This window comes from Fulmarus glacialis, unplaced genomic scaffold (genome assembly GCF_000690835.1).
Source record: "Fulmarus glacialis isolate BGI_N327 unplaced genomic scaffold, ASM69083v1 scaffold18927, whole genome shotgun sequence".
NCBI lineage: Eukaryota > Metazoa > Chordata > Aves > Procellariiformes > Procellariidae > Fulmarus > Fulmarus glacialis.
This window is the reverse complement of record NW_009224069.1, coordinates 35,685-59,491: the sequence shown is the minus strand read 5'-3', so window position 1 is coordinate 59,491 and position 23,807 is coordinate 35,685. Positions and strand designations below refer to the sequence as shown.

The following is a 23,807-nucleotide window of genomic DNA, read 5'->3' as shown; positions in this document are numbered from 1 at the left end:
TGCTCTGCAGTATTACCTCTGTGCGGCTGGTTCAGAGAGCTGAGCGTGGGGCTTACTTAGCCAGAGGCAAGTATCTTCTGGTAAATATGCATTTCAAAAGCAAAACTCAAGCCACAGCTTTAATAAGCAAATGAAACTAAATAATATCCATATATCACAACATCTGCATGCCATAGAGGGAGCTAGTCAGCCTATCTGCAAGAAACTTATAACCCAGGACTGGAGTATATGCTTTATTGATCACATCATAAAAATGCCATCCAGCAGCCATTTAACTGAACCAAGATTCAGCCTCCAGTCCTTCATTGCCCCGTACCTATGTGCTGAGGATGAAGTTAAGCCTCCGTAAGAGTAAGAAGGGTAGAAGTGAAGTGACTGAAAGGGCAAATACTGGAGCAAGAAGAGAAAACCTCCGCTGTGAAGCTGCAGTGCCCAGGTAGCCTAAGGACAGCACGGGTGCATCGCTGTCTGAGCCCTTATCTCACCCAGGGTCCCGGGAGAGTCACACTCATCTCACACAGCGCACGGGCAAAATTTGATTCAAACATTTGATACCTATCGTTAGCACCCAAGAAAGGTCTCTGTATCTTCCTTTCTAGTAATATCTGTATGCAAATATTTTCCTATCCCTTGTGCTGTTTTAGGGCACAGGAGAGATTAAATAAACAATTTAGAAAGATTTTATCCAGCCTTTGAATTCATGGATATGAGACGTGGTTAAAATTAGGTATCATGCAAGCAGACCAAATTCTTAATGTTTGGATAACATTTTATTACAAAACTGATATTCATGAAAACCACTTACACATTTTTACAGAGCCATACCTGTTAAATCTCATATCCTTCCTTTCTTCTTTAGAAACCTGGCCTAAGCTGTATCTCCGCACTGAGCCAGGAGTACTGTTGTCGACATTTATTTTCTCTTCAAAAGCCTGTATTTTAACTTGAAGCTTTTCATCTTCTTCATTTCCATTCATAACAGATTTTAAATCATCCAGTGGTACAGGAGATTCTGTTTCAGTATCATTTTCCATCCTAAGGAAGTAGAAAGCAGAGATTTAACTCTGGCACACTGTGTTCATAGCGATGCTGATGCTGCATTTCTGCCTGTGACCTGTGTTATGTATCTGGTAAAATAATTATGTTTCAGCAGAGATTCTCTTAGAGGCTGATTAATCATTTTCAGAAACATCTTCTAGATCAATATCTCTGTCAGATGGATCAGAAACATTGAACATCTCTGACCACACTGGATTGGAAACTGCATGTGCTGTATCTGCATAAGCAAAACCCAACTCTTGCCCATAGCAAAAAGTTTTTCAACTGAACTTAAACCATTCTCTCAAGCTTGCTAAACAGTGACTTATTACATTATTTTCATAAACCAAAGGTCAAGCTAATTGCAGAGTTTACAGAAGTCTGTGGTTTTAAAGGTTTTACAAAAGTACATGCAGTTCCTACTGAATTATTGTACTCTGAGTACAAAAAAATATCTATTAAAACACTGCACATGGACAGAAACAGGCTCAGGAAAAGTTCTAAGCAATGTGACTGAAGTTCAGCAAAAGAGAAAGAAAATGAAGAGTTAAAATGAACTTGTAGGACTGCAGGACAAGCTGTTTTATTTTAAATTTGATCATTATGTTAGTCTTAGAATATGTAACCTTTTAATGCAAAATTCGAAGATAACTTTAAAATAAATTGAAGGGAAGCTGTTAATCTTAAAGGACAAAAAGAAATCTGCTGTCAAATATACTGCTGGTAAAAATTTGCTTTCTAGCAATTAAAATATCCTCCGACCAGTGAAAAACGTTGTCTTCACTGGAAGCCCAGCAGTGCTGCCGCAGGGACAGTAATCGCTACCAGCCAAAGGCCTAGGGCACAGCAGAAACCCTCTGCAGAAGGGTCCCAGGATGAAAGGTCCACCACCCCAACCCAGGGCAAGGGCAGGCACGCCGATGTCACACCCTACTCCAAGTGCGGCCGTTTCCGTGCCCAAAACCAGCTTTTTTCCTAGATTAAGGTTTTCAGTCTGAGTGCTGGATTCCCCAAAACAGGGCTTCTGAAAACAGAGTTTGCTGGGTTCCTACACAGCTCACAGCCCGCAGTGAGACTCAGCTCCTCCGAATATTGGGCCATTCGCCAGAAACCTAAACCTTAGGTATCCGCACTCTCCCTTGAAGATGCTGCTTGGCCTTTATGTAGCAGCAGGACTGAATTTCCCAGGGGACCAACAGCATACAGTGGCAAAAGCACTGTTGCTCCTTTCCCTCTTCTTCAGGGAGGTGCCTTCTGCTGGGGATTTATACATTCCCATCTTACTCCTGCAACCATGGAGTAATGGGACCAAAAAATCATGAAGGCAGTACAAAGACAATCAGAAATCTCTTAGAGAATTAAGGGGTATTTGACAGTATTTAGTTTTTAAACTCTACCCACAGCTCTAAAACAAGCTCGTTTTGCTTCTGACCATTTCTTTGGGGTTTTTTTTCCTGATGAGCAAACATCTGAGCAGCTAAATCTGTAAAATATGGATATGGAAAGCCACAAATGAGAATTTTAACATAGCACTTCCAAAGCAGCAGAGTCTCAACAAGTCATGCTCACAGTCGGGAAGCCTATTAAAACCTCCAAAATACTGCAAATTACCAATTGTGGAAACAAAGCATGTTTAAAAAAACCAACCACGAATACTGCATCACAAAATGCACTTTTTCATTTGTTTTGATAAAGGCAGTTCAGGATATTTCTCAGGGGAGTTGGCAAGTTTTGTCTTGTTTTGTTTTTAATTTAGGCAAGATCTCATATTAACAATGCAGAACACTTTGAAAAATTATTCTTCTGTAATAAAGAACCTTGGCATGACCTTTGCTAACAAATCTTTCTGGAGATGTGGGACAAGATTTAATTTATTAGGAAGCTGTCACTCCAACATAACTCTCAACACTGCTCCCATTGTGGGAACTAAGCACCAAGAAAAACGTCTGTTACATACGTATATACATATAAAGCCCTCTGGCTACAGAGAGGGGATTGATGGACTGATGGGGTTTATGAATGACAGACCCAAACCAGCAAGCCTTGATGATGTTTGGAAATAAAACGGCCTTTTATAACAGCACCTTTTTGTCCAGCACTCTCCCAGCGAGCTCTGATGGCTTTGTGAAGGAAATACAAGAAAATGCTTCTCCTAAAGAAACACATTCATGAATCCTATTTGCCATACGTAAAGCAGCAGTAAGTTAGTGCATACAGGCCTCATCGCTGCCTGGTGCTCCTCAAACCACCACCTCTGTTTTGACCCTGTTGGTGCCCGGGATTTCAGAGCAACTGCAGGCGCTGCGGGAGGGAGGCAGAGCACGCAGGGGACCACTTGCTCTCACGTGTACCCGCTTTGCGCTCGCATCAATTCCCGTGAAGCCAAAAGCACATACCCTAAGCGAAACGTTCAATGAAGCCTCCTCCCCACGCCCAACGGGATGCCTGGCAGACCTTCCTGCTGGCCTCCCCTTCCAGCAACAGTAAAATAAACTATTGTTTGAAATCTTGGCAAGAGACATTCGGTACATTGCTGAGGTTGCTGGAGCAGGATCAGCTTACACCAAAGCTCAGGCTGTTTTCGAGAGGAAAAGGATGCACAAACCTATCGAAAAATCATAAGGACCTGCCTTGCAAAGATAGTGCTGTGCTACTCATCGTTTCAGTGCTTTTAAATTCTCTGTAGAAAGAGATCTAAATATACAGGTCAGCAAGTCAAGAGTGATACATTAATTTGAAGAGCATTTCTCCAGACCACCAGCATCATTATCAACATCACCAGTCAGGTGCTTAGAATGGGAAAAAGAGCATACACAAATAGAAGTTGCTAAAAATACACTCAAGGTGGGATTGCTTCCAGGGCTTCAACTCTGTGCGGATGGAGGCAATGCCTTGTGGTTCATCAATGTACAGACATAATCACCTCCTCAAATATGACGGAAGCGCAGATTTGAAGAAGGCAAGCGGTGGATGGCAACAGTGATCTCAAAACCTCTGGCTCACAATTGGGAAGCCCATCAAGAGCTTCCAAATATTGCTAGGAACCTATTACGGAAACATCATCAGCTGGAGAACGTTCAAGGCTGAGGTGCCACAGGGAGCTGGAGGCTGCATCCTCTGGCACTTCATGTGCAGCGCCGCTCGCAGCCTCTGCACTCAAGGTACTAATGGGGGAGGCCAGAACATTTTGATAGCTGATGCTGGTGGACACAGGCAGCAGGCAGTGGCATGCACTGCCTGGCCTGCCTGCAGGGCTGCTGCTCCCGGGGGCCAGGCAGGACACAGAGTGGCAAGGGTGCACGCTTCATGCAGACAGGCTTCTTGGTACCTGCACGGAATTAAATCACACCATAGTCCCTTACCAACATAGGAAAGTCTTAGACGCTATTACAGCGCTCTTCACCACTACAAATGTTGATTTAAAGAAGGACAAATACAGTAGAAAATGAAAGGCAAATGAATGGTAAATGAATGCTCAATGATGCCATGTGCTAGACCTATCCTCTCCTTTAAGGAGAAAAGATAATTTCATCCAGCCACGACACTAAAATGAGTAGCACTGGTATAGCCTGTTATGCTCAGTTCTTACCCAGAATGAGGGCTTGGAAGCGCCATTAAATTTTCTTTCTTTCTTTCCTTTCTTGCCTTCTTTTAATTGACCATGCTATACTTCTAGGTTGGATCAGTCCATTCAAACTCAGTATGTGTTCTTAAAAAGCACCCCTGAGACTGAATAACTTGCAATTTTGTGACAGTAAGGGGCAACAGAGCATCACATGGTTTTAATTCTACTCTCCACTAACTGCATGTAAAATTCCCTGTGTCAAACAACTCCAAGCCAGCCATCGTTCTGAAGAAATCAGTTTCTTCTTATGTAAACACACAATTCTGGAAGGAATGGTTATAATCCAGCCACACATTTTAAAATCCTGTTTTCCTTTCACAGCATAAGTACTCTGGATTGCTGCTCTTTAAAAAACACTGCAGTTCAGTAACTGCAGCAGCTCTGAAGCTAGGAGGGCATTTCCGTTTTGACATATGGACTGGTCCCACTTAGGCTAGGTACAAGTCAGAAAAAACTCCACTTAAATCACTGGAGAACTCTCATTTTAGCCTTAACCGCTGCTTCATACTTGTTCTTGTCCTATATAGCTGATATTATGTTTGATTCAGGCCTGAAATGTAAACCCAAAGAATACCTAAAAATTGTAATTGTGAAAAAACAGTGTTTCACTCTGATGTCTCATAGCCACGTTTAGATAACGAGACAATGGCAGCTGGAAGGGTACAGGGAACCAGGGTCACAGAGGATTAGGCAGATGAAGCAGGAAAAAATAAAATTTAAAAAATAAAAAAATAAAAAAATCAAGCGGCAGATGGAGAATAAGGAATAATTTCAGAAAGGCTTGTTTGAAAGGGTCCAGGCCCTGCCACTGGCCTGAGACGGCTGCGTGCGGGGCAGACCCCGCTGCAGCAGACTTGTCCTGGGACACCGTTCCTTACCCAGAAGAGCATCAGGAACAGGTTTTCCGACCCATCGCTTCTGGCTATGCTCACGCCCGCCTCATGGCGAGCAAGGCTGCATCACAGGGACTGTCCCGTCTCATAAAAGCAGCAATTTATCCACAGAAATATTAAAAACTGCTAACAACAAAACAGTGTGGAGGAATGTCTATTTTAAGTTCCTTCCACTGCAGACATAAGGCCAAACTCTGCCCTGCCTTAAACCAGAATAAACTCTGAGCAGCTCCACTACAGCCCTGGGATAAGGTGGGTGCATTTTCATCGTCTGTGTTCCACAGTCTGGATCCCTGGCCCCACGGCAACTTTCATACTCCGAAGACAGCAGTTACATTTTCATTCGCTTATATGCATGGCTGTGTTCAAATTTGTCACTCGGAAGCGAACACAACTTAGCAAGCAAACAACCAAAGTCTTTTGCTTTCATGCTCAGTATAATCAGTAGAGCTTTTTTCCTGAAGGAAAATAAGGATGTTTTCAGAAAAATCCACTGAAAAATATTATAATTTCCTCCCTTCTCCTCCCCCAGGCTGTCCACCCAAACAGTATTTTGCATCTGTAACCACACACACGCAGATGAAGAAGCTTCTATTCCTCAGCAAAGCAAGTCCTTAACAAAGGGGAATTTTTGAGAGAAATGGAGAAACACAGCAACAACATTTTAATGAAAACCTTTTCTTGTCTTTTTACCAGATCTGGTGATAAATGTTAGGTGCACAAGATAAGAAATACGAGTATCACAACATTTTAGCAAATAAAGTAATTTTTCTACCATAAATGAAGGCATATGGTGGGCTGCATGAATAATTATTATGCTTTGTTACTGAAGCCTCAATTTCTGCACTGCTTCATTGCAGCTCCCAGAACACGACATCCTTCTGGTCCCCTTCACTAAATGACATCTGGCATACTCTTCTTCACAGTTGAACTTGACTAGTTTGGAAAACGCGTATGTAATTTTGTGCTCTTTTTTTTTTTTTTGCTTTTTGCTATCTCCACTTAGGCTTTTTCACTATTTTCAATGAAACTTTTTACAAATCGAGCACCGAGGGCTTGATTTCAGCAGAGGTTTCTGCCACCAGGTGAAGTTTGGAGGTTTCTTACAGTCTTCTTGTAAAATGAGGGACTATATCAGAGTTCTTCTCCTTTTTCATTTTTAACTCTCTCCAGGATACCAATTAATTGTTTCTTGAATGACCTCAATGTTTTGGCTCCAACTCCACAAGCCTGTTGGAGACAGACAAGGCTATCCTTCATGGTTATGAGTTTTCTGACATCTGTGTTAAATTTTGTCACGGAATTACTATTCCTTTGTGCCCTCTTGACCTATTTCAGTATACAGAATGCTAATTATAAGTCTCTCCCTAATTAAAAGTGACTACCACCATATATTTAAATAACACTTATATTCTTACTATGATGAATGCAGCAACGCTCCCAATGCTTTAACCTTAGGATGCACATTTAAAAGAAACTGAGTGAGCAAAACATCTTTTTATACAAGGCTTGAGAAGTTTTTTTCAGACTTTTTTAGCAAACCTTTATCAGGGAGCTACGCCAGTCATTGTTTTCATCAGCTTCAGTGGTTATCTTCTAGAATAAACTCAACGATAATTATGTAGCCTGACTTCACTGATTTATTTTTAACTGAAGCTTTTTAGATTGCCTTAGTCTACTTATCTGAGACATGGCTTTCATCCTGTTCTTTAAGTGCTAAAACTTGAACAAGCTTCTTTATTCTTCAGTGCCAAATGATGCAATTTCTGTTGTACAATGTTCAGAGGTCATTCTGCCTGGCAGCATGAAGCTGGTGTCTGCAGTGCACCTACAGCTCTTACTGCCACCCTTTAATTACAGATTTCTGCTTTAGTGTCAACCATCCTTATGCTTGCATTTGAAATGCATACCTCAAGTTACTTCTACAAGTAGGGATGTTGCCCATCAGGTGTCTGTAAACTATTTTACACTTACCTGACCCTATAAATTGGGCAATCCAATGGCTGAGTGAGTCTATACTGGAACGATACAAGAGGGATATCAAGATCGATTTGAAAATGGCAATGTAGCAACTTATAGGAACTGCAGTACATCTTACTTTCAGCTGATTGTTCATTCATTGCAACTTGAGTATATTTAACATAAATTTATACTGCCTCACACAGCCATGGAGATGGCTGTGGCTTTATAAATACAAAGACTAGCTTTACCTGGCTCCAGATGTGTTGTCGTTCTCTAGCTGTCGGACGAGGAGCTTGGCTATGGCAGTGAAACTGTTGCTCATGCGGTAGATATCTCTGCTCTGGGTGCCCAAGATGCTCGAGAAGGTGTCAGTGAGACTCTTAATTTCCAGCAAAAGAATATGGTGAAATGAGTGCTCCATGTTGGCCAACTGGTTCACCAAATACATCAGGCATATTCTGGCTCGCTCCTAGACAACACGAGGAGGTAAAAACAACTTTAAACAAATTAATTCATTGTTTGCTTGTGCAGGGGAGGTTTGTGTGCATGCTGCTGATTAAAACATTATCTTTGGGGAATAGTGACTACCCCACGATAACTAACAAAAAGGCAACTGCATCAAACGCTATATTTATTTTTGTGTACTATTGACGTTACATTTATTCCTCTTGGTATTACCTAACCCGGCCTAACTTCAGTACACCTTGTCTCCTCCTCAAACCTAGAGACAGAGTCCCCGAAACCTCTCTGAAGGGCCCAGCATTGCTCTAGGGTGGTAGATCAGCGTGGCTCAGTGATCAGAGCACCAGCAGCAGACCTAGCTCCCCTTTCATCTTTGATGAGCCTTATGACCCTGGCCAAGCTACTTCACTTCTCTATACCCAGTTTCTGTGCCCTTTTTTTTTTTGCTTTATTCTTTGCTGTTTGTGGCAGGCAAACTCTCTTACAAGGGGCCAAGTGCTCACACACGCTGCTCCAGTTCACAGGATCTTCTCCCCCAGGGTCTTTTTCCCTGTGTCTGTACCCGACCTGTTGCACACTGAGCTCGCGGAGGTATTAGCACGGACGCAAACATGTTGTACCCTGCCGGCAGACCTCAGCTCAACACACCCTGCGGCTCTGGTCTGCACTGGTTCATGGCACTGCGTGACCCACGACAACTGTGGTTTTGTGTCTTCGTTACAGCCTCATTGTATTAATGGGCTAATGTCCAGATTTTTGCTTTGTCCATGTTACTCTCCACTCCATAACTGCAAATAATCAAGGGTCACCAGGCAATTGCAGTGAATTCTGTGTATGCCATTAGCTGTTACAAACACTTTGCCAGGAGTGAAGATCTATTTTTCAGACCATAAAACATTTCCCAATCACGACTTCCTTTCTGGACCTGTTGGGTGTTGCTGATTTGCTATATTTAGCAGTGTCACCTAACAGCCTGTCGTCACCGGTGCTACCCAGACTGAGCGGGACTCCTCCGGCACAGCGTCGGCAGAGGAGCGAGGGGCAGCGGGCAGGAGCTGGGGGACTATCAGCATCTCTTCTCGCTAATGGTGAGAGGTTAAAGTACCTCGTAAATCACAGGGGTTCTCTCCTTTCATAGCAATTCATTTAGGAGCAACACTCAGATTAGACCCGTGACTAACACTGCAACAAAGAGAAGTTTAAAATGAGGTTTCGTTTTAAGATCTCATCACACGCGATAAGGCGCTGTCTGGCAGCTGTATCAATCACTGCCAACGCACTGAATTCTGATATGCCCTCTGTAGCCAAAGTTTTGCTAGGCAATTTTTCACAGGCATGTGATCTCGCCAATTTATCAGCGAGTTCACATCCCCCACAAATTAGGATTAAAAGGGCTGTTTCAGATCATAATATTAAACATGCAAATATTTTCTAGCAAAGATACTTTATCATCTCTCCTTGGCAAGGGCACACAATTCCAGTTCCAACTATTTCTGTATGTACGTGTACAAATTCACGTACTAAAACAGAAACCTCAAAGGTGAAGAAATGCATTAGGGTTCTTCTGTTTTGTTATAGTTGTCCTAAGTGTATTAGGTTCCACAATCCTAGAAATATCTAAGTGGGAAAAGCAGCAGAGAGAGAAGCAATTAACTGAGGAGCTCATATCAGATCCTCCACTGGGGTAACCGGGTATGGCTCCGCTCAGTGAAACCCACTTGGTACTCAGCAGATTGTCACAGAAATAGGGAGATATTTTGCTTTTAAAGCCTGTGCTGAAACACAAGCAAAGACACTTTAGGAAAATAAAAAATTCTCTTCTTCCCAAGGGCTAGCAGAAAAGGAGGGAAAGTCGTGGCCATACACGTCCTCAAACTGTGGGGCAATACCATTATTACCTCTTCTCTTCTGGGACTGTGTAACAGGAGAGAAAAAATTGCTGAAAGCTTGATTCCAAGTACAGCTGGGCCATAAAAATACACGGGGGACTTTGGCAGAACATGGCCCGAGCATCACAAGCAAGGCATTTTTTGAAGAAACAGTCAACTTATTTCAAACAAAAGAGGATCTACTACACCATGCCATGACAGAGATAAATGAGAAAAGCGTATCAGACAAATTGCTTCCTTTCAGCCATATGGGGAAAAACTACAGCTACATCTTCGAATGGGCTGGGATGGTGTGACGGAATGAGCTTTTTTCTCAATGGCTTGAAAGAGGTTGACTTTTTGGTACATATTCACTAGTTTATTTGGAAGACGATCCTCCCTCCAAGAGGTAAACACAGGCTCAATTAACATTTAAAACACATTTTTGTTTCCTAAACAAACTGTGCAGCAGACGTAACTGGAAGAGAAGTTTTGACCATTTTCATGTCACTTTGATCCAGCTGGAGTGTCTCCAGCCATGCTGAAATGCTGCTACTCGCCTGGAGTGAGGTAAAAGAACAATAAACTCTACTGAGTAATATAATATGTAGCTGTTATACAAAACAAAATTACAGCAAAATAGCTGAACATGAAAGCAGTCATCATCCCTGCCACAATTTTTATCCAAAAATTTTCAGAAAGCCTATCTGGATATACATAACTCATTGTTATTTTAACAATGCTTATTTTATGTATTCATGTATTTTTTCATAAGCATTCCTTGCATTTTATGGCATTACATCTGCCAGTAAGTGAAGATCTAAAATACAAGCAATGAGGTGTGGCAAAGTATTTTGCTTTATCTTAAAATCAGTCTCAGGATACTACAAGAAGAGATCACAAGGCTTTCAGAAGTAACTCCGATTTCCAGTTGGCTCAAAACATACAGTTATTGGAAAAAAAATTATTAAAATGTTCGATTGACCTATGCCCCAAGATGGTGTTTTGCTTTGCACAAATTTATGGTTAAGGGACAAGTTCTGATTTCAACTTCACCCATGAGACTGTCACTGACATCAACAGAAGTGGTGTGTATAAACAAGGGGGCAACCTTTAAAATAAAAGGATCTCTTTTCAGCCAAACCTCTCATCTCCCCAGGGGTCTGTCTGAACTGCCAAGGTGGAGAGTACAGTTCAGTGAAAGCACAAGAGGTTGCTTTCCAGAAGCCAGCAGAAAGGATTTTCTGCTCATATCTGCAATCTATACCATAAAGGGCCAAGCCTCAATCCTTGCCACCTCTTTTGCCCAAGTAAACCTCCCAGTGAAATAAAATGTCAATGAATAAAATTCCAACACTACCATTGTTGTTTCATTTCCCACTTGTTTTGCTTGGCCGGGAAGGGGATGCTGATGCTGATTCACGTCTATAAGTAAAAACCAGCAGCATATCTGTAACATGGCTCTGTTATAGGAAAAGGAAGAGGGGGAGAAGTGACAACAGAGGTTTTCAGGAAGGCATTGCCTCCATGGTGGGCTGCGAGATGAGACCATCAGCAGTGCATGTGTCTGCAGGGACCATTTTGCCGCTTGCACGTTTCTACTTGGACCTGATCTAAATAAATTAACTGGTTTCAGTAATGCTTGTAACTTAGCAGTTACGCTTAGATCAGAGTATTATTTTAATTCTTTCTTGTGGGTGCGCTCATTGTTATATACTCAGCCTTTAAGATCTGTCCAGCTTTTATGATGCCAGATGTGTTTCTGCTTATTTTATCGCAGGCTGATTGTCTGCATTGCAGTGAGTGATGCCCCATACATCGCTGATTTTTTTTTTCCCTTTCAAGAAGCCTAATCTGCATGGGAACATCCAGAGACATGACCTGTCTCTTGGCTCACAAAGGGTGGGGGCAAAATCTGCACAAGGAATTGCTGGAGTAAAACAAACAAAACCTTTACAAGGGAAAAGGACTATGAGAGATCCACTGTGTTACTAAACACACAAGAGCCACAAGGACCCTTCAGTCACCACGTCTGGTCTGATGCAACCCCAGGCAATTGTGGACCAACGAATGTCCTGCCTCATATCCCCACAAAACTGTGGGCCACAAAGCAGTCAAGGTCCCTGAAATAAAATAAAAAATTTTTAGGGTAAAGAGACAAAACTCACAAGTAGAAGGTGAGGTGAGAGAAAGACCACCAGTTACAATGCCTGTGAAGGAAGAGGGAACTTGCTATGTGAAACCGCCTGCGGGGCCCCCCTGCCACATCACAGAAGAGGCAAAAGCCCCACGAAACAAAAGTATTTGATAAGGAGAAAATGGGAAACTTTAAGCCCCCCCCAGCAACTCTAGCATAAGTTTTGCACCCAAAATGGTGCCTAGCCTTGGCTCCAGCAGGCAATGCCCAGCCATCACCCAAGCACATTTTAAGGCTCTTTCTGCACCATTTATACCGGAGGCAATAACTGAACTGGCAGCGTGGCACTGTCAGAAGCACATCCAAACCCTTCAGGAGCACCAGTGACACAGAGGTACTGCTCCCCACTGAGGAAAGGCAGGAGGCACCAGGTCTTCCAGCAGAGAGCTGCGGTGCTGGCAGAGGCAGCTGCCAGACCACTCACGGGCAGGGCTGGGGCAGCCGTGCCAATGCAGATGGCACCCGAGACCTACTTGCTCCTCAGGACGCCCCAGAGCTCCTGTATATTGTGTTCTCCTCACCTGGAGAGCTTGCCTTTGTTTTCACACCAAGATGTTCTCCCTGGCTTGAGCCACAGAACTAAGAGCCTCTTTCTGCCACCCCGGCTCCTCTGCCCAGCACAGAGGAGACAGGACAGAATGGGGACAACTTCCAGAGAAGATCCAGTGGTGGGGTTTCAACATGTGTAACCTGTGTCCAAGTGACAGCATTGTGCAAGCCTGGCACTGATGTCATGAGCCTCCCGGACTGATATGGCTCAAAGGTGACTGCAGTAACAAAATCAAGTCACCGGAACACTGGTAACTACTTACACATTTCAATCAGGGCAGATCTTCCATAATTCAGATATGTTTTAGAAAACGAGAGGAGAGGAGCCATTCGTCTCACATTGGAAAGTTCACCTCTGCCACCCTTTGCATGTTGCTTTTATCAATGTTTTTGAGTATCTAGCGAAAGGTCTCCCGGATGCCAACAAAACAGAGCCCACTACAAACAAATGAAAAGCGTGCCATCCCTCCAAACACACAGCAGCAGAGCGGGCTGGAATGCAGTCTGCTGCTAAGTCAGCAGCTTGCAACTTCTTAGAAAAGTAAGACATATGACACGGGCCATAATGCCAGTTACTTGACACTTACAAGAGAGAGATTGGAGATTATTCAATGCAAGCTTGCCCAGGCTGCGTGTGTAACACTTGGTAGCTACATGTATCTGCACAAACCAACAGATTAAAAAAATATTAGGAGAAAATGTTCTGCAAATAATTTCTTTGTAAACTTTACTGTAGTCTATAGTTTCCAACAATATATGAAATGCAACATGGCCAGTTGGTTCCTTGCTTATTCTTGGTATTGGTATAAAACAACAACAACAAAAGACAAAATAAACTCAGTTCCTTTTAAGTAGCAGAACACAGTGGAAAAGGGACCTCAGAGACACTCACATGGGAAGAGCTGGTTCAACACACTAAAATACAGAATCCAAATTAAATCCTTAAATTCTGATCCCAGCTGTGCTCATTTGAGGATTAGCTAGTTATAAGCTGTAAAGCTTCTAGGAGATGTTGACTCTTAAGTATTAAACACAGAACTAAATATGGTCAGCTGCAGTTCTCATAAAGGTAAATTTTGCTGGGGTGATGTAAGTACAAACTTCATTTGGTTCACAGTCTTCAATGTGATTTTGTCTTCTCCCCCCACCCCCTGCAACAGAAATAAGATTTACAAATCCAAACCAAACCTGGTTTTGATTCTTACAAGATAAATTGCATTTTAAATGAATATAAAGCTCAAGATCAACAGAAACAGCAAGTGTAGCATCTTCCTGCGCTGTACCCACAGCAATCAGACACCCGTCGCCCAGCCAATACACACTCAAAACTAAGTGCCAAAGGAGAAAGGATTGGCCTTATTGCAACAAGTGAAATAAGACTTGCACGACATCCATCCATGCCAGCGAACAGGAGCACAGAGGGGCTGGCCCCCAACCCTCATCCCTGCCTCCCAGCAGGTTCCCCCGCTCCACAATATCCATTTAAATTAGTGCAACTGGCTCATCTAAGAGGATTACTAAGACAATTCTGCATTATTAAAAAGGTCATGCAATTTCCTTAAACTTCCCTGCATTTCTCACGTGTCTTGTTTCACCTTCAGCAACACGTAACAGGGCGTAATGCACCCTGATGCCCTACGATGGGTTTGCCTGACGTGCCTACACTGAGGTAGGTGATATGCTTCAAGTTGCACCGCTGATCCTTCATCATCGAGCAGAGCTGTTGCCCGAACACACCAACAGCTGCCAGTGAGCTGTGGTACAGGGCGCAGAGCCTAACCCCCCAACAACGCCCACTCCCGAGACTTAAGGGACTAACTTTGGTTAGGGGCCAAAAGAAACTATTTTCTCTGGAGACAAAAGCCTCTGGAGATTCTCCAATTACCACTATATCATTGATGAGAGCACATCGTTCTTTGTATCTGAACAAGCAAAGAGAACCGTCATCTTAAAGGCAGAAGATGAATATATGGAGGATTTTGCCCCGCACAGCAAAATGATGCAACTTCTCTCCCCTCCTCCTCCAAACTGGCCTCCAGCGGAGTCAAAGGAAAGACAATCAAAAAGTCTGATTCAGAAAAGCAAAACCTACAGTGAAATCTCTAGCCTTTATGCAGACAAACTCCAGTTGACTTAGTGCAAGTTTTGCCTCAAGGATCACTGACAGGACAAGGAAACTGCGGGATTCAGCTCTTCGCTGAAATAAATTATCCAGGTTACTGTTTGGCAGGCATCAGTGCCACACTTCAGCAAATGGTTAGATTTATTACATACCATTCATTTTCTGCTATATAATCGAGTTTTGTCACAGCCATAAAAATTTGAATTATTTACCAGAAACTCTTTGAATTCAGCAGAACATTATTTTTGCCTTTACAGAACTGTGATTTGAGGTGGAAGGAAAATGTGTATTAACAGTAGTGAAAGACACATAAGCTCATACCTGGGAATGAAAATAAAATCTCATTGAAAATCATGATGTGTCATAAATAAGTCTAACCAGTTTGGTGTCCTCAGGACACCCAAGGTCTTGAGCAATCACGTAGTTTACAAGCTCATGGTGGTAATCCCCTCCAAGCTGTGTTTTTAGGAGCAGGGGATAGCAGCAGGGTAAGAGGGGTCTTATCAGGGTCTAGGGCTTTTCCCAGTCCCAGCGGGACAGGGCTAATGTCGGATCTTCATCAGCAGCATCCCTCACTGCTGGGGAGGCAGGGATCTTTGGGCTGCCCGTCGGAGCTGGTATTTTGGGGAGGGCAGAGGGCTCTGGGACCTGAGAGCTGCCTGGCAGTTTCTGTACACACAGTGTGTTTGAGTCTGTTCATGGCACCTGGATTAGGTGAACATCGTTCCTGCATCCAGACTGCACAGTCATGACTAAAGCAAAAACTTCAGTGCAAATTCATTACGCTGCCATTATTTTTTAGGAGTTTGTCACTGTAAATCCTTTTTAGGCATAATGTTCCCGTTGGGTCAGATCCCAAACCAAGATGTTCCTGTGATGAGGCTTGAGTCCAGCATCACCATTGAGCGTTTTCATTATAAAGACATTTGTCTGAAGTATCCAATTAACTACAGCTACAAAGCCAAAGTATCTGGATGACACTGTACGAGGAAGTCCATATTTCACTGCATGTTTACAACATTCCTGAAGGCTATATGCATCTAAACCACGATATCATACAAAGGGTGTGCAAAATACGGTTTTCTTCTTCTCTGCCTTTCATTTCACATATAGGTACAACACAACCTAACTTAGCTCAGCCCTTGGAATAATGACAATTATGTGCTTTTATCAAATAGGAGTTTTAGCCATTCAATAAAAAGACAATTCATATAAACAGAACATGTATGTGCACAGACCAGATACACAGTAAATAATAATAATAATTTATACATTTATCTTTACAGTTTGAGAATTTAAATATTTACCTTTTTCATCCTCATTAATCTCTTCTAGAAAGTTTCTTTCTTTCCCACTAACCTAAACCCCATTTCTGCAGAGACCCTTCACTACGTGACTGTTCCTTGGTTAGAAGATCAAAGGGCAGTCTCAGTCTTAAAATACCACATCTGATTTTTGTGGTACTTGCTCTCCTAGCCATACCTGTATTACAGTCTAGACCTTTCGTGGTCTTATAACCAGGAATATGTTCTGGTAGGGCAGTCTGGTTACTCGTGAAGAAAGGAATACTTAGATGTATTACTTTATACAAGATTTAGAAAAAAAACCCCAAAAAACGCAACCCCAAAACCAACCAACCAACTTCTTTTGTTTTTAAACTTACCTCATCAATATGTCCAACAGCTCCAAAGATCTTTGCTGTTTGCCCAATCAAACTTGGAAAACTCTCACCAATTTCTTTCAGCATCGGAAGAAAAGTGGCTAAGGCTGTTGGTTCATAGCTGGATATTTCTATAAGTATGTTTAGAATAATGTCACTATGGTTAGGGTCTCTGAAGTGTCCAAATATTTCAGCACCTATTAAAAAAATCAGACAGAAACAAATTGTGAATACATTTGTAATTGTGAATACATATAACCAACAGAGGTATTGTACATTGGAGTGATAAAAATAAAACACTAGACTTTGATTTAGTAAAATAGTTTTCCACCCTTGCTGACCTTTGCACAGAGCTATCGCTGAGGTCAATCGAAGTTCAGCTCAACATATGGAATAAGGATAAGCTGTAGCCTTGAAATATTGCAGTTATGCATATATAAGTAAGGAAATGTCCAATTGTTAAAAAAGACAAAAAAAACCCTCACCAAATATTTCCTTTGCTCTGGGCCAGTCCTATACTTTTTTGATTAAAACAACATAGGACTTGGCCTTCCTCAATGACACAGTAAATTAAAGTATTAGTAGAAATTTTTAGTTTCCACTGGAAACTAAATAACGTGACAAGGTTAATAGTTGGAACAGAGGAAAAAATAAGAGGCAAGATCCTCATTGCACAAAAAAAATGCTGTAGGCAAGTTGTCATTTCTTCTAACAACACAATTTTCAAGAGGCTGAGGGCGTAGTCCTTAAAATCATCTTACAAACAGGATACAGTGTATACAACTATCTACTGAATGATTATTTTTCATATAAACACACATGTACACTAATACACCTCTGAGTAAGTGAAACTGTTGCATCTGTGTGAAAGACAGTTCAACCAGAAATGGGGCATAAAGTAACCCATTCTTCTGTTATTTTCTTGAGGATTATCAGTTTTAGCAAGTCAATACCTGTCGCTCTGGCAAAATACTGCAGGTGGGTGGCTGAGTTGTTAGTAGTAATAAACGATAATAATAGTGACAAGTCCCTTGCTTCCAAAAGGAGCTCTATTTCATCTGGGACTGTGTATTATGATAAAGTTTCTACCTGGGGAAAGATACTAACTATTGTTGATTCTTCTTTTCCAAAGATTTTATGAATTTCATAAATTCACAAAGCAGGTAGTTTTGTGCCCTGTTCTGATGCGCTGGGTGCTGTCAATGACATGCAATTTCCAAAGCATGACATATTTTGCTTTAGTTAATTAACCTCCATCTCACTCCTAATCAGTTCCTAACTCACTCTGATTTTCCTTGATATGTAATTTAATACAGTTCATATATTCTAATGGAAACATAGTTATAGGAATTCATACTCAGCTGACAGAGGAAGAGCCAAAAAAGTAGAAAACTGGTTTAACACAAACGTTTTTGTCCAGCAGAGTCACTGTTATGTTCTCTTTATGACTAGATGGAGGATTTGGAATGAAATTAAAGAATTCACGGGGAATTAGCGTAGGAAAGCACTGTCATGCATGTCATGGGACTCGTCACTTCAGAGAGCAGCTAGCAGACAGACCTTGCCAAGTCATCTGAAACAAATAAACTCCTCCAAAAGGAGGCGCAGCATTTAGCAGTAAGATCTTCCAAACATGATTTTACCCCCAGTTCTTTTTTCCTGGCCACGATCTGGAAGAGCCTGAGGAGGTGGTGTTGTTCGGCTTGATCCAGCTGAGCCATCAGTGCCACCAGCTCCCTCAGATGGAGGTTTATCGGCTGCGGTTGCTTCTCGTACAGAGCAGGCAGGACACGCAGCAGCATCGAGTTCCCTGAGAACAGAGCAAATGAGAGGCCAGTGACTTACTGTCCGTCAACACCCTACCACTGGAGACAGCCCTAGAAAATCAGCACACACCCAGAGACACCAGTTTTTAAGAATCATCAGTACAAAAACAGGGAGACATAAAACACACTGTAGAAAAATATATACTGGCCCAAGAAGACAAATAAATAACCTAAATAGAACAAATCATTGCAGGTATAATAACATAAGTATAAAAAAAAAAAAGAAAATCCTATTAACTATAATTTTCATTCTCAAGTACAATATCATGAGAAGGCTGCTTAATGAGCATTTGGATGGTACTCTGTTGAGTCCTAGACCAAACTAAGTGTGATTTAAATTAACCCAAAACAAAAAAAAAAAAAAAGAAAAAAGAAGGCTAGAAAGCACATAAAAGCTATATTTCTCCTTTGTTGAGATTCAGACTTTCAAATTAAATAAGCAGCATATGGAAAGAATAGTTGGTTAAGAGAACTAAATATGCATGACAGTAAATTTGAACATAAATAGTTAAGGATGCCATTTCCAGGAATAGAAAGGAGCCAGAAAGAGTCAACTGCAGACAGACAAAGATATGCAAAATCCTCTCTCACACATTTTCTTAAGATGTCTGTGCATAATTCAATTTGAAGCCCAGGCTCATACCAAAATATATAACTTCACATTGCTGTACATGCCTGCCTCAATATATTTAAGTTTCACTTGAACAACATATGGAAAACATCTGCCTATAGCAATGTAGTATGGCTCCTTTTTGTAAACCCTTGAAAGTCCTTAAGGTCTCTTTGGATTTGGTTTCCAATAGGAACTAGCACTCTGGCCTGCTGCTTTTTCTCCCATTTAAATCTGAGCCTTATAATTTTGGAAGATAAGCAGGTCACTTCATGGATGGTAGAAAAAGGATATATGGGTCAGACTGGACCACATCGTGCTCTTGCCAGATACAGAAAATGCACCCCAAAACACTGTTAGGTCTTGCAACATCACTGCTGAGCCAAGTAACTAGCATATAATTCATTGCAGGTTCAGACAACTTTTAGTCGAACGGCGTGTAATGATCCCTGAGGGGTCCTTATGCTTCGGAGGAGTGCCTCCACACTATTCAGCCAGCCACACTTCTGCATCCTACCCTGAAGCATTTATTCTGCTTGAAAAATCGTTGGCTTCTCCTTGAAGGCAGCTCTGAGCCCTCCATACAACCACTGCAGTCCTAAAGGCAAGGTTCAGACCTCACCTCTAGTCCCACAGACACGGCGAATTTCTGCCTTGTTTTGTTCTACATATAAAGCACAAAGGCCAGTTGCAAAGGCAAGACACTTGCTGATTAATTACCCTAAACAGATTAGCAAGCTGTTCAGTTCTGGCCATTTTCTAGCCACATTCTTTGTGCAAATCTCTTCCTGATGTTACAAGCGAGTCTGTAAAAAAAAGTGTCACTTTTTTACGAGTGTCACCAACGTACCGTGGGATTCACGCAAAGCACCAATTCACCCAAACTTAGAACTAAAATGGCGAGAGGATGTATTTACTTGGACTTTTCTAGACTCGCATTTGAGTTTGAAATTGAACAATTTTGTAACTGAATACACTAAAAATTATTTTCGATAATTTAGTGCTTACAGGAATAAGTCCTCTCTTTGCGCTTGCACACGTTTAGTTTCCACTGGAAGTTTTCTGCCCATATGGAGCAGAGCCCTTAAGCTCCAGTTGAATTTCAGCAATGGTAACAATTGCAAAAGATGAAATTCCCACGTTCCTGGCAAAATTCATCTCAGCTGTAAAAGTGTAGAGGGAAGGAATTCAGCAGAGATGAACCAAAACTTTGCAACTTTAAACAAGGAAAGACAGCCACTAACCTAAGACATGCTATTGCCTAAGCTGGGATGTCACAGGTAGGAAGGTGTCTGGAAAGTAAGACTAATTATTCAATCTGAGAAAGCAAGCATTTTAAGTATCAGATGTATTAGAGGAGAGATGCAATTTGACGTGACACAACATGATGGATTGCAGCCATGAAGCTTCTCTGAATAAAAATACTTTGTACAAATGCAAATTTGGGCAATATCTTCCAGTTATCATACAGCAAACATACTGGGTTTATATTCACTAACTAAGGTAAATTAAAAGCAAAGGCAAATTAGAAGCAACCCCATCACATTGGAGTGATATTTAGATGACCTCACTGACATGGAATTGCTTTTAATTGAATAACCTGTCCATACAAACTTGTAAACAATCCAAGCAGACATCACAGTTCGTGTCTGTTCTTTGTATAACATAAGAAAGGTGGTGAAGCACAACCCAATTGAGTTAGCTCCAAGTATACCTCTTGCCATTTGTTTGTCACAGCTTTTCAGTTTCTAAGGGATTTACACACATGCAGCTCACCAACATTTTGATTCTCAGAGCTTGGGCCATCAGAGGCGATACCGTGCCCATTCCCAAGTAATTCACTTTTTTTCATCTTGCTTCGTCTGTCTCAGTCTAAACTAAGAGCCTGAAAAGTATGTTTGTTGTCTGAGAATGGAAAAACATTATACTCAACTTCTTAATTACCTTCTTTCCCTCTTCCTTCCCCTACCACCCTTACCCTCACAGTACTTTCCAGATTAGATTTTCTCAGACTTTCCAAGCAGACCACACACTAGGAATTATGCAATTCAGGCAGAAACTAACATACAGTTGGGGACACTCGATGGCTTTGCACCGCTGGCTGCAAGTCAGGCAGGGAAGAGGCACGTACAGCAGGAGCAACCACAACTGCGTGCTGTGACGGTGCCAGCCCGCCCCGGCTGCCCCAGGACCATGCCCCGGGCGCACTTTGGCCGTGCTCCCTGCACGCACGAATTGCAAAGGTTGCCTTGTGCTCAGTCTCTGCTCTGCCCAACCCAGCAGCATAGAGAGCTTGTTAAAAAATAATGAGCCTGGTAGCACACTGCAAATGTAGCACGGACAGAAGGAGCTCTCGAAGCTATACAGCAGTGTTTTGACATTCGCTTCAAGCTGAGTATTCAAAGATAAAAGCCCATGCACCAAGACTAATTTTTTTTCCCCGGGATGACTCAAGTTAGGCACATACCTCCCTGAAAATGTTCACCTCTACTTTACCAAATTTTTGAGGTTTCTAATATATTGCTTTGACTTACTATTTATTATTTGCATTTGCAGGAGAGCAGCTGGAGGCCCCACAGTGACAGGAACCCCATATACACATAGGGTGAAACAGTGAGACATCTTGGCACTTAGGAATAGCACAGTACCATGGTCAGTAGCCCGACACGCAGGTAACCCAGGTTTGCACAAGCAAGGCTGGGTACTGGGAGGCGTCTGGTGCAGCACCAGGCTCTCGGCAGCCTTCTGCGGCCCCCGGGGCCGCGGGCTGCCCTGGGGTGTGTGGAGCAAGCCTGGAGGAGCCGGGGAGCAGGCAGCTCCAGCCTTACCTGCCTCCTCAGCAAAAGGCAACACCTGCAAAGTGCTTCCTGGTCCCCGCTGCAGGTGGGGGCAATGGTTGAGGCCACGCACACCAACTCTGCTACCTCGTACAGCCACAGCTCCCACTCGTGGCCCAGGTGTGAGAGGCAGAATGAGCAAGAACAGAAGCACAGGGCCCTCTTTACACACTCCTGTGTACAGTGATAAGGGGCTAAACCAGAGACTCAAATGGAAAGGGAACACAGGTTGCAAGTTAGATGCAATTATGTTAGGTTTTTTTGCTAGTCTCTGAATATTTCATAGCCAATATATAATTTGTACCATATTACCCCTAATCTCACCTAAGCAATGCATCTCTGAAACAATTAATGGCCCATTGAACTGATAAGCTTTCCAGAATTTAAAACAGATTAACACCAATAACAATAATACTTAGCACTAGATTAATGTCTAATCCAAGAGTGCCTTGTTTTGTTTTTTCAAAGTTAACAGAAACATGTTCCCAAAACAAGATACTAGCAGTAACATATTATCCACATAGTTAATGTTGTTGTTATTGGTAATTAGGGCTAGAAAAGCAAAACTCTAACAAGTCGTCTTTATGAGTTCTCCTTTATTGCTTAAAGCAGTAAACTGTTAGTATACAATAGAAGTTTTTATACATAACTATCAAAAAAAGCTACAATATTTAGGTTAAGCCATAGACGTATATCCAAACCAACTCCAGGTATGTTTATTTTTCTACCAATCCCCTCCAGAGCCCTGGCACATACCAACTGCAAAATAAGTTTGCAGAGAACACTTTCCTTTCAACAAATAACACAAAACCACACAACCGATGCAGCCAGTGCTTGTAGGCAGCGAACTCCAAGTGATTTCATCCCCTCTCTCACCCTCACATTGCTGCACGTTACAGCAATCTGCTCTCGGAGGGGAAGCGGCAGCTCGCAAGAGCAGCTTTCCCCGTTTCTTCCCCTCTGCGAGTCAGTACATCTCCCCCCAGTGCAAACCTGCAAGGCTGGAATTGAGCAAGCTGCACGCCCCCTTCTCCTCTCGGCCAAAACCAACAGTCAGAAGTGCTCTTATTACAACACTGGCACTAGCATTGCTCATTCATTCAAGCTGAGGCGCTCGGAGCATTTATTAGGGGCTCGCTGCGTCTCACTCGCAGTCTTGTCTCTGCAGAAGTCTGACTTAGACTTTAGCTCCAGACAGCCCAGCTATTTTCAGGAAGCAGCTAGAGAATGTTGCCCCAAGAAATACTTTCTCTGCTTATGCTGTTCTGTGTTTTCAGGGCTTCTGTTTCTGTTCTGGATGAAGATGATGACTATGATCTCATGTATGTGAATCTGGATAATGAAATCGAAAGTCCAGTTCTTGGTACTGAGGAAAGTAAGTAGATTTAAACTAAATTTGTGTTAAGTGCAGAATTGCATTCTTTGTTGCCTAGCTCTTGTAACAGTTATTACAAATTTTTTTTTTTCAGAGGAAGAAGCATGTGCTTGTACCAGTAGATTATTATGGACAGCAAATGCTAAAGCACTTGGATGGTGTGCCTTGGAATTTGCTTTATACTCTTTATTTTTCAGTTTTCCTGCAAAAGACTGCTGATGACAGTTTTAGAATTGCTATAATACACACTACTGTACTTTTCTGTTTTGATGTAGAGGGAAGCACACTGACAGTCTAGAGCATGTAAGCCTTGCACAGAGCCAGATTTTCTCAAATACTCCCTCTGTTTAAAAATGTAAGTACAAAGGAATAGCAATATCTGTATCTTCCATTCCAGCTGTTTCGTGCGACTGCCAGCGAGAGCACACCGAGTGGGACAAGCTCTTCATCATGCTCGAGAACTCGCAGATGAAAGAGAACATGATGCTGCAGGCAATGGACGAGATCCTGAAGGTGGACCTGCAGACCCTGAAAGCAGAGCTGAGCCAGCTCACCACCAACCTCGCAGGCACCTTCACCACCGTGGTCGAGAAAGTCACCTCCCACATCATGTCACAGGTAGAGCAGGCGCTTGTGAGGAACAGTGATCAAGCTGAAGAAGCCAAGAGGCTTCACGAGTCTGAGCAAGGAAAGGTTCTCGAGCACATTCTGCTGCTGAGCCACAACATGTCCAGCAGGCTCGGCTGGCTGGAGAGCACTTGGCTGAGGAGGTCTGAGGCAGAA

At 42.4% G+C, this 23,807-nt stretch overlaps 2 protein-coding genes across 2 annotated transcripts in view; one reads left to right on the top strand and one right to left on the bottom strand.

Moving 5' to 3' along the window:
- The window catches only part of VEPH1 (ventricular zone expressed PH domain-containing 1), a gene marked incomplete at its 3' end in the record, with an annotated part of 59,531 nt that overhangs the window by 20,315 nt on the left and 15,409 nt on the right, over positions 1-23,807 (bottom strand). Inside the window, exons 4-7 of the mRNA XM_009582044.1 lie at positions 18,010-18,186; positions 16,380-16,573; positions 7,767-7,987; positions 826-1,035 (exon numbers count right to left, since the gene is read on the bottom strand). Of these exons, the coding sequence (XP_009580339.1) occupies positions 826-1,035; positions 7,767-7,987; positions 16,380-16,573; positions 18,010-18,186 (802 nt within the window). The remainder of the gene's footprint in view (positions 1-825; positions 1,036-7,766; positions 7,988-16,379; positions 16,574-18,009; positions 18,187-23,807) is intronic.
- The window catches only part of PTX3 (pentraxin 3, long), a 4,779-nt gene continuing 3,848 nt past the window's right edge, over positions 22,877-23,807 (top strand). Inside the window, exons 1-2 of the mRNA XM_009582043.1 lie at positions 22,877-23,024; positions 23,422-23,807. The exon at positions 23,422-23,807 is cut by the window's right edge and continues 160 nt beyond it. Coding sequence (XP_009580338.1) covers positions 22,877-23,024; positions 23,422-23,807 — 534 coding nt within the window. The remainder of the gene's footprint in view (positions 23,025-23,421) is intronic.